Source organism: Eulemur rufifrons, chromosome 7, assembly GCF_041146395.1.
Source record: "Eulemur rufifrons isolate Redbay chromosome 7, OSU_ERuf_1, whole genome shotgun sequence".
Taxonomy (NCBI): Eukaryota; Metazoa; Chordata; class Mammalia; order Primates; family Lemuridae; genus Eulemur; species Eulemur rufifrons.
In genome coordinates, this window is record NC_090989.1 from 405,538 (window position 1) to 421,152 (window position 15,615).

At 51.1% G+C, this 15,615-nt stretch overlaps 1 protein-coding gene across 1 annotated transcript; it reads left to right on the top strand.

Moving 5' to 3' along the window:
• Window positions 1-2,496: 2,496 nt before the first annotated feature.
• Window positions 2,497-8,438, top strand: S100B (S100 calcium binding protein B). The gene is made up of 3 exons (XM_069472192.1): window positions 2,497-2,638; window positions 5,410-5,555; window positions 7,844-8,438. Exons 2-3 carry the CDS (start codon window positions 5,418-5,420, stop codon window positions 7,982-7,984), a joined length of 279 nt encoding a protein of 92 aa, XP_069328293.1. The 5' UTR covers window positions 2,497-2,638; window positions 5,410-5,417; the 3' UTR covers window positions 7,985-8,438.
• Window positions 8,439-15,615: the final 7,177 nt, after the last annotated feature.

Genomic DNA, 15,615 nt, shown 5'->3' on the forward strand with positions numbered 1-15,615 from the left:
ACAGGCCAAAGTGTCTGTTACACGGCGTCGTGATGCCCGTCACTGCCCCTGCGTGGGTCAGCTCCGCAACGGTGGCATCAATCTGCAAAGTGCCTCAGGGACGCGTTATTGTTCCCCGCCAAGCAGGGAACGTTCTCGCCAGGGCTTCCCCCGGCTTCTCCTGCCACAGCGATCCTCACCCCACAGGCAAGGCACCAACGAGGGGACGCGGCCAGTGGCCGGGATGTTTCAGGACGACAACTCCAGGGAAACTCCGGGCACCGGCGGGAGTCGGGCTGGACGTCTGTGGAGCCCAGACCTGACACGCACTCGCTGCCTTGGCCAGGGAGCCCCAGCCGCTCGGGTTCCCGGAACCGGTGTCAGCTCAGAGGCAGCGTCTCAGCTCCCGAGAGGTCTAGGTTGTGTCCTTGTCTTCAGTCAGTGGCTGCAGGTGGCATCGGGGCAGGAGTGGAGGAGGATTTGGGGGTGTGCTCTGCTGGGAGCCGCAGGTTCTGTCTCAAGGGCCTGGGTCGGACCCGCCTGAGGCCCGGAGACGTGGAGAGGCCGCGGTTCTCCACTCCTGCTGCCAGGCCTGGAGTCCCTCCTGCCGTGTGGGTGGGGATGACCCCAGTGGGCCGTCCATCCTCATCCTTCCTGGGAATGCCGTGACCCGTTATCAACCACGGCCGACACCTCTGCGGACCCAGGCGTTCCGAGTGGTGGCAGGTCTGCTGCTCCCACAGTTGACGATCCCACCTCGTCTCTGGTGGACGAGTGCTGTCACCCCCACTACAATCAGCAAGTCTGTCTCAGTGGCAGCCACCCGCATGGTCACGTGCCGGCCGCAAACCACAGAGCTTTCCAGGTTCCACGCAGTACGGTTTCCTCTCGTTGCCCTGGCGAGGGTCCTCCTGTGGCACAGGGCCACACCAGGTGGTCTAGTCTGACGGGGTGAGACTCAACCTGCGAGTCCGGAGGAGGCAGCCAGCTCGGCCTGGAAGTGTGATGGTCAAGGAAGGATGCCCGGAGCAGCCTGTGCGCCGGGACGACAGTCACCCTGTCACAGAAAGGGCTGGTAACTTTCCCAAGTTGGCCACTGGTAAACAGTGGTGCTGGGTTTCAACCCGGCAGTTGTGTGGACCTGGGGCCCTGGGGGGGTGTGCCCTCCTGTTCCTGGGGCCACGCACGTGAAAATGCCCCTCCTGCAGACGGCAGGTCCTCCGCCAGCCCTGGCGTCACCGCCTGCCTCTCTGGAGAACGTCCTGTCCTCCCCCAGCAGCTCCCACAGAGCCGGGACGGGGTGGAAGCCGTCCAGGAAGCCCCCTGGGTCCTCGGAGCACAGGTGCGCAGCAGCTGCAGGAGCAGATTCCAGAAGACTTTTTACCCGTGCAGGAGCAGGGGGAAGGGTGAACCAAGCCCAGACGGCCCTTCTGGGGACGTGGCTGAGGCTTCCAGGAGCGGCCATCCCACAGCCTGACTCCGCCCTCGGCCTGGGCGGCACGTGCCGCTCCTGCCCCCGAGGCAGCAGCCTGGACGGCGAAGCCCGCGCAGGCCCCGGGTCGGTCCAGGCCAGGCCTGCGGCCGAAAGTCCTGTGCTGTCTCCAGGGCACACTTAGGGTGCTCAGCGGTCAGGAACTTCCTGGACAAAACAAGGGACAGCAAAACGACCGCATCTACAGGCATCTTGGTGAGTAAATCCTCCAAGGCCACTCTGAAGCTGCGTTGGGAGAAGGGCCTGATCTGGTCTGGGGGCCGTGGACGTGTTGGAGGCCTCTGTGTCGCCTGTGCAAAGGAAGAGCCCAGGTCTGACAAGAGCTCACGAGCTGGTGCCCACGCTGGAGACGGGCACATCTGGACTCTGCGCTCCTGTGGCTGGTCACGGCCTCAGCGCAGGCCCCCCCCCCCCGCACCCCTGTAACAGGGCCCCCCCCCTCCCCGCACCCCTGTAACAGGGCCCCCCCGCACCCCTGTAACAGGGCCCCCCCCCGCACCCCTGTAACAGAGCCCCCCCCCCCACACCCCTGTAACAGAGCGTCGCGAGCTCTGACAGCCTGGGACCTTCCGGCTTGGGGTGCAGGGAGGGGCCTGGGTGCAGCTGGGGTGTCGAGGACTTTTCCTGAAAGCGCCAAGCGTCCAGGTTAGCACTGTTTCCGCCCCTGCAGGCGCCGTGCTCTGCGCCTTCTCTGAGGCAGCCCCGTTTAGCCCAGGGCTGGCCACGGCCAAGCGCTGGTGGCCACAGGGCGTCACACGCCGGGCCGGCTGGCTGGCGCAGGCAGGGAGGCTCCAGGGCTCGCTGCTGGGAACCACCCACGTCCAGCCTGTGCTGGAAGCTGCTGGCTCTGCCGCGACTGCTTTGTTTGAACCCATCAATCCAAGTCTCTGCTCTCCCACCCCCACCCTTGCCTTGAGAGGAACATCAATATTCATGTAAGAAATAAAACAACAGCACAAAACGCTGAGTCCTCACTTCCTGCCCACAGGCGCTCCTTGCTCTGGCCACTGAGTGAGCGACACAGGCCCGGCCCGGTCAGCGCTGCCCTGTGCCCTGCCCGGCCATTGGCTGCTGCCCAGGGCTCGGCCGCCCCTGCCAGAGGGAATAAGAGCGGCCTTGGCCCAGCTCCTGCCACCTGGACCCACGGCAAGGAGGTGACAGGAGCAGGTGAGAGGGGACCCTTGGAAGAAACTGCTCTTTCTTCTGGGGGAGGGACAGAGGGTGGAAACCCAGCTGCAGCCCCCAGAAGCGTCCGAGGCAGGGCGTGTGCTGCTGCCCCGCGGACACTGGCCGGGCCGGCCCCGGGCGGTGGGGGGCGCAGGGAGGTCGGCATCTCCCAGAGGCATCGGCCATCGCTGCTTCTCTAACCCCGAAGAGCGAGGTTCGTGCCTCCCACGGGGGCTGAGGATGGTGGAGAAACTAACCTTGCTTAGCTCTGAGCCACAGACCAATGGCTCATTTCCCGCATTCTGCCTGGGCCCTGGGCAAGCACCTGCTTCTGGGTTTTCCAGGCTCCTCAGTTTGAGATGCCAGGTCCCACAGCCCCTGCACAGGACACTTGAGAAGGTCGTTACCAATACATTATGAATTGGGTCAAAGAAATTGGGTTTTATGGTGGGTTTTAACTTTCCTCAGTCTCAGTTTCTCAGGGAGGCAGAGCCCCTTCCCTCGAGGGGCCCCGCACGACTCGTCTTTCTACGGCACTGAAGTTCAAAGGTTCTCGTTTCCAATGGAAACGTGGAATTTATTTCCATTGCTCTTAAAAAAGATAAGCTATAAACCACCAACTGTTTCTTAAGTCAAAGGAAAGAATTTAACAGGAAAAAAACATTTTTAAAATTAACTTATAACGAGGTTATGAAGAAAACCACATTTTGCAGGGCTTTCTAATGTATGGAATACATGTTTTATGCCTTTCCTTTGTAAAAATCCCAATAGTCATATTTCACAGAAAAATAATCCACGTCCTCTTCCCCAAATCACCACAGACTTTGAGAGGCATCAAAATGACGGAAAAGTTTCTTGTTTTTTGTTGTTTCCTAATATATGTATCAGTGATTGAAGACTCGAGTGGTTAAGAATAAGGAAGTATGAAATGGTAGAGTTTGATCTGTCTGAATTGCTCTGTTTGTATGGATACAAATCTCATTGATGTATCAGATTTTTGGGGACTTAAGAGCAAAACAAAGTGCACTTATTATTAATAGAATGACGTCAGCAAAGATCAGGCTGAGGTAAGAATCTTCAATCCCATTTCCTTTGGAAGATCAGAAATATACAGAATTTCAAAGATTTTATTCCAAATTATTTTTAAGATGTAATAGATTCAACATGGGAATGACTTTTCAACAATATTTACTTTTTAAATTTTATTTAATTTTGACAATGCAAAAGTTCTTGCTTAATGATTAGAACTCAGGGCAGAAGCCGGTAAACGTCTCTGCCTGTGCGTCTGTTCTGGGCGCCACCCTTTGGAAACTGCGCCACATTCCCGGGATGGGCCAGATCATGCCTCAGCCTGGGGCCGGGAGGGAGGTCTCGGTGCTGGCTGGGAGGGAAGCGGGAAGAGCCTCCCTGTGAGAGCTGCAGACACACAGCGGTGCCCTGTCCCGCTGCTAGTGAGTGAGCACCGCCCGTCCTCGGGTGCTCTGTCCTGCCTGTCCCTGCCTCAGGGCCACTCGGTTTAATCTTGACCTTGGGATACATTTCTGTTTCTGGTAGATCAAGTACCTTTCATTGTTATTTTTAAAAAATGTGGCAAGTCTACATTTACTTTTCCAGATAAATTTTACAGCTGTTTTTGTCACGTTCCTCACCCAATCAAAAAAAAAATCCCATCAATATTTTTATTTAATATGACTTAAATTTATATATTAATTCAAAGGAAAACAAGTTCCTACATTTTATGTTCCTTAGAATCTTCTGGATGGACCTACAGTTTTCTTCCTAAACTTATTCTTAGATAATATGTCATTGTGAGATGAATAGTATATTTTGTTCTATGCTTTCTGTTTGTTTTTTTTTTTTTTGAGACAGAGTCTCACTCTGTTGCCCGGGCTAGAGTGCCGTGGCGTCAGCCTAGCTCACAGCAACCTCAAACTCCTGGGCTTAAGCGATCCTACTGCCTCAGCCTCCCGAGTGGCTGGGACTACAGGCATGTGCCACCATGCCCGGCTAATTTTTTTTTTTTTTTATATATATATTTTAGTTGTCCATATAATTTCTTTCTATTTTTAGTAGAGACGGGGTCTCACTCTTGCTCAGGCTGGTCTCGAACTCCTGACCTCGAGCGATCCACCCGCCTCGGCCTCCCAGAGTGCTAGGATTACAGGCGTGAGCCACCGCGCCCGGCCTATGCTTTCTGTTTGTTGATGTAGGAATGTATCGACTTGTGTATTCTGATTTTGCTCTACTCACCTGACTGCTTCCTGGCGAATTCTAACAGCTTGCAGGTGACACTCTGCTGCCTGCACCTTGTCACTTCATCTTGGAGCCCTGCAGAGCAGAGAGGAGCCTAACCCTGAATTCCCTCCCTGCCAGCCTGCAGGCCCGTGTGCTCCACTCTGTGGTGTGATGGAGCGTTTGGGTGGGGGAGGGGACAGAACCCCAGCCAGCCCTCAGACAGCTTGCACCGCTTCGCTGCTGGGACCCAGGGCTTGCCGTCTGCTCTGCCGTATTTTTGCTGAAGTTTCCCATTGGCCCCACCCTAACCAGAAGCCAGAGGGCATGAGAACTTGTCCCTGTGCCCACAGGGACCAGGAAGGGAGTGGGAGGGGTTGTGACACCTGAGCAAATTCCCCAAATGCCCCAGGCCATGCCCACCTGCTCTGAGCCGGGAGAGACACAAGCCGGGGCCAGTCCTCCCAGTGTTGGGCTGGAGCCTGTGAGGACGACACATTGACTGTTCTAGGTACAAACGAGGCGTCTTTCTGCTGCAGGCCCCAGGATGTCTGAGCTGGAGAAGGCAGTGGTGGCCCTCATCGACGTTTTCCATCAGTATTCTGGGAGGGAGGGTGACAAGCACAAGCTGAAGAAGTCGGAGCTGAAGGAGCTCATCAACAACGAGCTCTCTCATTTCCTAGAGGTGAGTCTGCTTTTTACAATCAGCAGCTTATCCGTCCCCTTCCCGCTCACAGAACCACCCGTATCTCCATCTCCTGAGCCGCCCTGAGGGTGACTCCAGTTCGGTCTGGGACTCCTAGACAGTGTCTGAAAGTTGTTCGAACAACTGAGCCCTCGTCACGGAGGCAGCTTAGGGGCCCCCTGGTTTCCATCTTCCCGTCGACTGTCGTGTGTGTAGTCGGCATCTCAAGGAAAAACTGCTGCCTCAAAGGCAAAGAAAGGAACCCTGACCTTTGTCCAAAAATCTAAGGATTTACAACAATAACGGTGGCAGAAAGGGATGGAAAAATACTTATGACTTAATGCCGGGCCAATGTTAAGAAAACTGTTAAACTTTGGGAGTGTTTTTGGGAAAAGGATGTCTTTGGCTTCAGCTGAATGTTTGACGTTCACTATGGAGATAGAAGACACCAGACGGGCACGAAGGGACTCATCACGACTGGCACAGGCCTGGCAGACGCGGCCTCTGTTCCAGGGGCACCCAGGCTGGCACGTCCACAAGTGACCATGATGCTCGACTGCGGGCGTGACAGAGATCCGTGCACGTATTTTGGAAGCCCTGGGGCCTCACAGGAGGCTCCGTGGAGAAGGGGATGCCAGCGAGGCCCGTCTTCGGTGCAGGGGCCTAATCAGGAAGCTACGCGAGGGCTCCAGGCGAGCCGGCCTTCACCCCACTCTGGCCTGAGGTGGAAGCCGTCAGACACCTGCATCACGGACTCACTGTCCCCACTGCCCTTGGATCCGACAGCCCCTGTTCTGCCCTCAGCCTAGCGTACGTGTGAGATGTGACCACTCACACAGGAGAAACGGCCAGTGACCCAGCACACTAGTGTCTGACTCTGGGTAAGAGGCCAGGGCAGGGCCCTGCTCACGGGGCTGGGGGCTGCCGTCCCGAGCTGGCCCAGAGGCTCACTGCGGACAGCAAGCCCTGGGTCCCAGCAGCGAAGCAGTGCAAGCTGTCTGAGGGCTGGCTGAGGTTCCGTCCCCTCCCCCACCCAAATGCTCCATCACACCACAGAGTCTGACTCTGGGACCGGTTTCCTCAGGGATTCGAGTTCACGGAGCAGCTGCTGTCCCACCCGTGGTTAGGGATCTACTCTTACCAATTCTGCCTTCTGACCTGGCGATTTAAAAGTCCCAGTTTCTTCTTCTATGAAAAGGATGAAATGAGACAATGTTGAGTGCTTAACACACGGTGAAAGTTCAACAAACAGTAGCTACTAATTATTGATCTTAAAACACAGAAAAAGCTTAGCATGTGAGAACCACAATTTAAAAATGATAAATAATTCATGGTAAGCACATCAAGGCACCATGGACATTTGTTGGCTTGGTTTTATCAAGGCCATTTCCGTTCAGAAGGAGATCTCCCATGTGGTTGGAATTAATGTCCTGCTTCCGCCATTTTGAGCAGACGTTCTCAGGGCCCACCCCAGCCGCCACTGGCGTCACACTCCTCTGCGTGTTTCACACTCAAGGCAGCCACTTGACACTACACTGCAGCCAAGCTGTCCTGTCTGGGGATTTGCTACTGTGAACAGTCTGTATTTATGCTCTTCAGTGTTCAACACCCACATTCTCTCTACCACGCTTGCAGCCCTGCACGGTTTGTTCCTCTGAGACTTGTACATCACTTAATAACACACAATTCGCTTGGCTTTGGGCAGAACTCTCAGGAAAGCCTCATAGTACCTGGAAAGCAACTCAAGTGGGAAAAGGAACATAAGGCATTAGCAAATGTAGGACATGTTCCCAAGAGTTATTTCAGCAACAGAGGAACTTTCAAAACATGAAGTTCCACTGGAAGCCTTCATTACAGGAGCTTCCCAGCAACAGAGGAACTTTCAAAACATGAAGTTCCACTGGAAGCCTTCATTACAGGAGCTTCCACTCACAGAAACACATGAAAAACTTAGGAGGGCCAAAGTTCATTTTTATTTCAAAACATTTTCTCTGGCTGAGCTGACTGTATTTTTTGTCAGGTATTTAAGGATAACAACCTGCAGTTTTTCACATCTTGGTTGCTCTATTCAGGCTTTTCAAGTAGCCCAGGTCCAGGCACAGACCCTAGCGGCTTCTGTCTGGCCAACAGCCCCCGGCCACAGAAGTCTCTCCTGATACCTTGCATTTTATATCTTATTTCTCAAATCTTAGGTTATTTCTGATACAAATGGTCATCCAAGTTTTCATTTTCATGACCCTAAAATTCCATTTTAAAACAAATTGGGCAACTTCTCTTCTCTCTCTTAGGAAATCAAAGAGCAGGAGGTTGTGGACAAAGTCATGGAAACACTGGACAGTGATGGAGACGGTGAATGTGACTTCCAGGAGTTTATGGCCTTCGTTGCCATGATTACCACCGCCTGCCACGAGTTCTTTGAACACGAGTGAGACGGAGAAAGCAGCCGGCTGCTCCTGTAACAGGCACGGTTACCCAAGAGGGAGAGCATGAGGGCGTGCAGGCTAGTAGGAGCTGAGCTCTCTAGTCGCGTTGTAGCTATTTAGGAAGCTTGATTTGCTTTGTGAATGAAAAACGTGCAGCCTCCCTCTAAGGGCTGTTTCAAATGGCCCGCACCGTTATCTCTGCTGTATTAGGCAAATGTCTAAGCTGTCTGATCCCAGCGACTTTTGGTCATAATCATTTAGGAAATTCTCAGCCATAAACATGTGCTGTACAGACCACCATGGCTGTGTAGAATCCTAACTCAGAAAAAACAAAACTGACTACCAAAAATTATCCCCGGGCATCCTTGAGGCTTCCACTGCATTTTAACACGCCAAGCCTTGTCCACCATCATTTGAAAAGGCTGTCCTTTCTTAAGGCTGTTCGTCGTTAGCGCAAATAAAACCTAAAGCAGTTGGATGGTCTGACTGTTCCGTCCCACCTCCCCAAGAGCCGGGTAACCCTTTCACCGTGACCACCGAGTAAATATTTAATGCTAACAGTTCTAAACGGAACCGTGCGCCTCATAAACCTCAAGCCCGGACAGTTTAATCAGAACTGAGTCTCAGAAGCCTGCACTGGCGGCCGCTCCTGCCTGGGGATGGCCCCGGGGCGCGGGGACAGGGCTCCGGCTCTGCCCCGGTGGCTGCGGGGAGCGGGCCCAGCCCGCCGGTCCGCGAGCCGCCCCGGCCCCGCCCCTGCCCGGCCCGCGGGCGACCCCGGCCCCTGCCCGGCCCGCGGGCGACCCCGGCCCCTGCCCGGCCCCTGCCCGGCCCCCCCGCTGCGGCGGCCAAGGCGGCACTCGGCGCTGCTGTGTTGCAATAAGCCAGCGGGCTGCAAACGTGAAAACCACTCCCGGCAAACTCCGATTAATCGTACCCGCCCTCTTCCTGCTTTGTTTTTCTAAGGGCGCAGGCTCGGAAATTCACACACCAACTGGCCGCTCCTATTTGACATAACAAACCCAGCCCAGCAGAACCCGGTCACCAAGAAGGCCTGAGGCCGGACGCGGCCCGGACCCGCGAGAACTTCCGGGCTGGCTGGGTCACGGGCCCTCCCTGGGCCAATCTCCAGGGAGGGCGGCTGCGATTGGCCCGGCATCGTCACGTGCCCGCCCGGCCGTGCCGGAAGTGCGCGGGGCTTCTGGCCATGCTCACGGCGGTTGGGCGTCCCGGGCGGAGCGGGGCAGCCGCCCGGTCCTGGGTGGTCGGTGGCCCCGGCCGGCCCCGACTCCCGGCCTCGTGACCCCCTGCTCACCCTCAGAGGCCCTGCCGGGCGCCCGCCCCTCCCGCGCCTGTCCCGAGCCCGCAGCCCGAGCCGGCAGCCCTGGCTCTCCCGCCCACTGTTCCAGATTCTCCTCTTTCCAGGGCCCCGGCGCCGCTCCTCCAAGGGAGTCGAACTTCCTGGGGCCCCGCCTCGGGTGGTCCCTGTGGGGCGTTGGTGTCTGCAGTGCGACACCCCTGTGAGCCCCTTAGCTGTTGCCTGCGGCTCTGCCCTGCAGGGCCCCACCCTGGCCTCCCTTTAACCTACAGCCCTCAGCCAAGACCCTGGAGAGGGTGTGGCAACTCTTCCCAGGCAGTTCTGGGGCACCCGGGTTTGTTTTTTTGTTTGTTTCAGAGTTTTCAAATTTAGGGATTCTGCCCTTCTCTGATGCAGACACAACTCGGATTCTTGTAATTGCAGACAGCTAGGAATGTCTGGGCATCATGGGGAGGTTGCACTTGCCCTTCACACCTGTCCAGCGAGAGCCTAGACATTGCCTAGTTCTGCCCCTGCGCCAAGAACTGGGCTGCTTCAGGGACCAGGTGTGTTAGGGCAGGGCCTGCCCAGGCTCTCAGTTCTGAAGGCCAAGGGAAGGGGTTCCTGTGCCTATGGAACTATGACCCTCACAGCTATGTCCACTAGCACCCTGACCAAGACACTGTCACAACTTCCTTTCACTACATTTGGGGAGAAAAGGGCTGGCCTCTCCCGTAAGGAGTGTGGAAAATACACATTGTTCAAGCAGCTTATCACGGGCAAGCCTGGAGCCTGGCATAGGCCATGGAGGATGAGGCTGACACTCCTCACAAGAAAACAGCCCAATGCCCCCGGCACTCAGGCTTGCAGGAGGGAGGCTGGACTTGGCTGGGCCAGAAGGAACTTTTCTGCAGACCCCCTAAACTAGCACCACTCATTTAAAATGCAGGTCCCTGGGGTACACCTCACACAGTGGAGGCCACTCCTGAAACTTTCCTCTTCTGTGAGAGGTTGAACAGGGTGATGCTGGAGATGCGGTACTGGATCCCATGACCCCCACAGCTCACTGCACAAAACTCTTGGGATACTTGCTAAGTATCCCAAGCACCAGGCCTCCTGGGGCAGGGGGTTGAGGGGGCCGTGACTCAGTGGGGGTCTGGCTGTGGGACTGTTTGAACAAGAACTCAGGTGGTTCTCATCTAATACCCAGTTATCAAGGCAGCACTGTGTACCTAGATGATTCTTCTGGAGGAATTGTGCCCACCCTCCCAGTACAGCAGGTCCCTCACTCAAGGGTTGACTCTGCAGGGCAGAGGGTGGGAAAGGGCTCAGTACCTCTAACACCTGAGGCTCCCTGAGTGGGGACATTACTGCCCTTGCCAGGCTCACTGCAGTTGGGCCCCTCTGGACTGTGCCCTCCTCATTCAAGAAAGGAACAGTGCTGGTGGTGTGCAGATAGGCTTGAAGTGCCCCCATCTCCTCCTCAAGGTGTCCACATCTTGTACAATGCCCTCCCTGCGTGTTCCCGACTGCAGGGGTGGGGCAGAAGCATTCATTAAGTATCCATTAAGTATGCTGTTAGCTGTGGGATTTTTGTAGATGCCCTTTATCAGGTTGAGTAACTTCCCTTTTATTCCCAGGATGTTGGATTTTGTCAGAAGTTTTTCTGTTTATTGAGGTGATCATGTGGTTTTGTTTGTTAGTCCATTGACATGGCATGTTATATTAATCGATTTACAGATGTTAAGCCAACCTTAGATTCCTGGCATAAATCCTACTTGGTCATAGTGTACAATTCTTTTTATATGCTGCTGGATTTTGTTTGTTAGTATTTTGCTGAGGATGTTTTCTGTCCATATTCATAAGAGATACTGGGTTGTAGTTTTTGTGTGTTTATTGGTTTTGGTCTCAGATAATACTAGCGAGGGCCTCTGTGCTGCGTCACCCCTGGCAGAAGGTGGAAGGGCTGGAGAAAGCAGGAGGGGGCCGACCTGGCCCTTTTGTAACAGCATCGCTCCTGTGACAGTGAACCCACTACTGTGACAATGGCATCAATCTGTTCTTGACGGATACGCCTGAACATCTCTTAAAGGTGTTACCATCCTAATACCATCACAGTGACAATTAAATTTCAACATGAGATTTGGAGGGAACAAACATTCAAACCACAGCAATAGATTTTTCTCTATTGTTTTTATCTTTTATTTCTGCTCTAAAATTTATTTCTTTGCTTTTGCTAGCTTTGGGTTTAGTTTGTTCCTTTTCTAGTTACTTAAACTGTAAAGTTAGGTTGTTAATTTGAGATTTTCTTTGGTTTTTAGTGTAAGCATTTATAGCTATAAATTTCCCCTAGTGCTGCTTTTACTGGGTCCTGTAAGTTTTGTTACATTGTGTTTTTATTTTTATTTATCTCCAAGTATCTTCTAATTTTCCTTGTGGTTTCTTCTCTGGTCCATTAAGAGTGTGTTAGTTTCCACAAATTTGTGTATTTTTTCAGTTTTCCTTCTGTTATTAATTCCTATCATCCCATGATGGTCCGAGAAGAGACATTGTATGATATCTTTTTAAATCTTTTGAGACTTTATTTATAGCCTAACATACGGTCTATCCTGGAAAATGTCCCCTGTGCCCTTAGGAAGAAAGTGTATTCTGTTTTTGTTGTTGGGTAGAGTGTTCTGTATATGTCTGTTAGGTCTAGTTGGTTTGTTGTGTTGTTCAAATCTTCTGTTTCTTCATTTTTTTTCTGTCTGTTCTATCCATTACTGAGAATGGGGCACTGACATCTCCAACTATTTTTTTGTTTGTTTGTTTTTTGTTATTTATTTATTTTTGAGACAGAGTCTTGCTCTGTTGCCCAGGCTGGAGTGCAGTTGGCGTCATCAGAGCTCACTGCAACTTCAAACTCCTGGGTTCAAGCAGGCCTCCTGCCTCAGCCTCCTTAGTAGCTGGGACTATAGGCAGGTGCCACCACAACTAGCTAATTTTTCTATTTTTTTTTTTTTTTGTAGAGATGGGGTCTCGCTCTTGCTCAGGCTGGTCTCGAACTCCTGACATCAAGTGATCCTCCTGCCTCAGCCTCCCAGAGTGCTGGGATTACAGGTGTGAGCCACTGCGCTCCCCGCCCCAACTACTATTATAGAACTGTTTCTCCCGTCAATTCTACCAGTTTTTACTGCATACATTTTGATGGCTTGTCATTAAATGTATAAATGTGTATAATTGTTATATCTCTTGCTGTATTGAATCTTTTATTAATATATAATGCCCTTGTCTCTTATAATCTTTAACTTAAAGCTTATTTTGTCTGATATTACTAGAGCAACTCCTGCTCTCTTCTGGTTACTATTTCCATGAAATATTTTTTTCCGTTCTTTCATTCTCAATCTATTGTGTCTTTGGATGTAAAGTGAGTCTCTTGTAGACAGCATATAGTTGGATTATGTTTTTTCTATTCTGCCAACCTCTGTCTTTTGATTAGACAGTTTAAACTATTTACATATAAAGTAATTATTAAGGACAGCCTTACTTTTGTCAGTTTATAGGGCAGGTCTAGGGTAACGAACTCCCTCAGCTTTTGTTTATCTGAGAATATCTTAATTTCACCCTCACTTTTTTTTTTTTTTTTTTTTTGAGACAGAGTCTCACTCTGTTGCCCAGGCTAGAGTGAGTGCCGTGGCGTCAGCCTAGCTCACAGCAACCTCAAACTCCTGAGCTCAAGCGATCCTCCTGTCTCAGCCTTCCAAGTAGCTGGGACTACAGGCATGCACCACCATGCCCGGCTAATTTTTTCTATATATATTTTTAGCTGTCCATATAATTTCTTTCTATTTTTAGTAGAGATGGGGTCTCGCTCTTGCTCAGGCTGGTCTCGAACTCCTGAGCTCAAACGATCCACCCACCTCGGCCTCCCAGGGTGCTAGGATTACAGGCGTGAGCCACCGCGCCCGGCCCACCCTCACTTTGATGAACAGTTTTTCTGGGTATAGAATTCTTGGTTTAGTTTTTTTTTCTTTTAACATATTTAATATATTAGCCCACTACTTTCTGGCTTCCAGTGTTTGATGAGAAATCTGATCATCTTATTAAGGATCCCTTGTATGTGATATGTTGTTTCTCTCTTGCTGCTTTCAAGATTCAAAAGTGTTTGAGTCTGCTGCTTTTCAAAAGTTGTTGGCTTTTTAAAGTTTGATTATACTGTGTCTCAGTGTAGTCTCTTTGAGCTTATCTTACTTGGAGTTTGTTGAACTTCTTGGATGCTCGTATTTATGTCTTTCATCAAATTTGGGAAGTTTTCAGCCATCATTTCTTCAAATATTCCCTCTCTCCCTCTTCTCCCACCCGCCCAGGACTCCCGACATGCGCATACTGGTTGCTTGATGGGGTCTGTTCACCATAGGTTCTGTTCACTTTTCTTCAATCTTCTTTCTTTCTGTTCCTCAGACTCAATAATGTCTATTGCCACTGATTCTTTTTTCTGCCCTTGAATTCCTCTAGTGAATTTTTCATTTTAGTTACTGTACTTTTAAGCTCCAGAATATTTTTAGTTTCTTTTTGTTTTCTGTCTCTTTATTGTTATTGCCATTTTCTTCATACATTGCTAATTTTCTCCACATCTTTAAGCTCTCTGAACATCTTTTGAGACAACTATTTTAGTCTCTGTTGAGTAGATCTGCCATCAGATCTTTTCCAGGGAGTTTCTATTGATCTTTCCTTTAAACGAATCATAGATTCCCCTTTTTTGTATGCCTTGTGGGTTTTTTGTTGAAAACTGGGCATTTAATTCTCATGTTGTAACTCTGGAAATCAGATTCTCCTCATTCCCCAGGGGTGGCTGGGATTAATGTTTTTGTTTTTTTTTTTTGCTTTTCTGACTGTTGGAGGCTGTGTGTCTTCTCAGGTCCTTCCTGAGCCTGCACCTTTCCCTGGGCTTGCATAATCACTTTTTAATTTTCCTCACAGATGCAGGTGCTTTTGAATGTCCTAGTCTTTATTGTCTGGCTCTCAAAGGGGAAAACGAGAAAAGTGGAGAAGGGAAAAAGGTTACTGAGCCTTTAGATCCCTGGAAGTCACTTAAGCCAGATGGAGAGGGGCTTTTAAAAATAGGGGGAAATGCAACAACAGTGGCCCCTAGGCTTTTTGCCCCTCTGTACTCAGAGGTAGCAATCAGAGCACATCCTTGATGTTTGGATGGCAGGGTCCCTTTTGCCCACCCTGGCTCCCTGAGCAAGCTGTTCCTGGCACGTGTGCACAGCCGCCTGCCACGGGGCTGGGGGAGGGGTAGCTGCTATTATGCTGACAGCTGAACTTGACCAAATTTAACCTTGATTTACCATCCAAGCCTTTCCCTGGAAGTTGCAAGTCATCAACAGACTCCAGAATTCCAAAATAGTTACATCAGACTGTTCTGATTCTACCAGTACAATTATTACCTAGGTGGGGAGACAGACTCCTGGTGTTTTCTCCTCTGTCATCTTCCAAGAATCCTCTCCCTTCCCTACATTTTCATGTAAAGTAAATTCTTTTAACTTACCTTCCACTCCATCAGAGCATCGTAGCCTGCAGATGGCTTTAATCGCTGTTCCCTCTGGAGCCTCCTTCAGCATCTAGGTGTGCTCACCTAGCAATGGTGGTGGTGACAAGCCATCTGTGCTTCCTCTGCCTCTCAAAGCTTGACCTGGTCCCTTGGGCTCATTTTTCAGCTTTTGGCTTTTCAGTGGCATCTGTAATGAACATTCATGGTACCTGTACTTTTCAGTTCCTTTGAGAGTCTGGAGAATAAGGTACTCCACACTCAGTAGGCACTTACAACTAACAACAATCTCTCACCTTCTCACCTTGCACTGCCCTCAGCAAACACCACAATGCTCCTTCTGAAATATCTCAATCAGTTCATGTTTCTCTCCTTAAACCCAAAAGGTAGAGCTGGGTTCTCTACCCAGGGTTCTCTACCCCAGGGTGAGGATGAGGATGAAGAGTGAGGCTTTGAGACCAGCCACGGGAAGGAGGGAGGACAGTCCAGCCACCTGCTTGGAAGCACTGAAGTCATTCCTCTTCAACACATTTTTTTTTTTTTTATTAAGAAGCAAACGTGAAAACAATTGGTTTTGAAATTTTGCATGTAGTTCTCCTTTTTAACTCTTCATTGCTGAAATTGAACATTACATGAAAGGATGAATGCCACACACAGTGTAATAACACTGTTACTACATCTAATTTAAAGAGTAAGTGTTCCTTCCCTGACATGTTAGGACCCAAAACTTAGATAAAATGATCTCAGATAGGAAGGGAGTGCTGCTGCTTATTCTTTGCACATGGCAAGTAACGTGCACATGACTTACTC

Excerpts from the sequence above, each read along its gene's own strand:
- S100B (XM_069472192.1), top strand. The coding sequence starts at position 5,418 with ATGTCTGAGCTGGAGAAGGCAGTGGTGGCCCTCATCGACGTTTTCCAT. Across the intron at positions 5,556-7,843 it reads AGCTCTCTCATTTCCTAGAG|GAAATCAAAGAGCAGGAGGT; the intron begins GTGAGTCTGCTT and ends TCTCTCTCTTAG.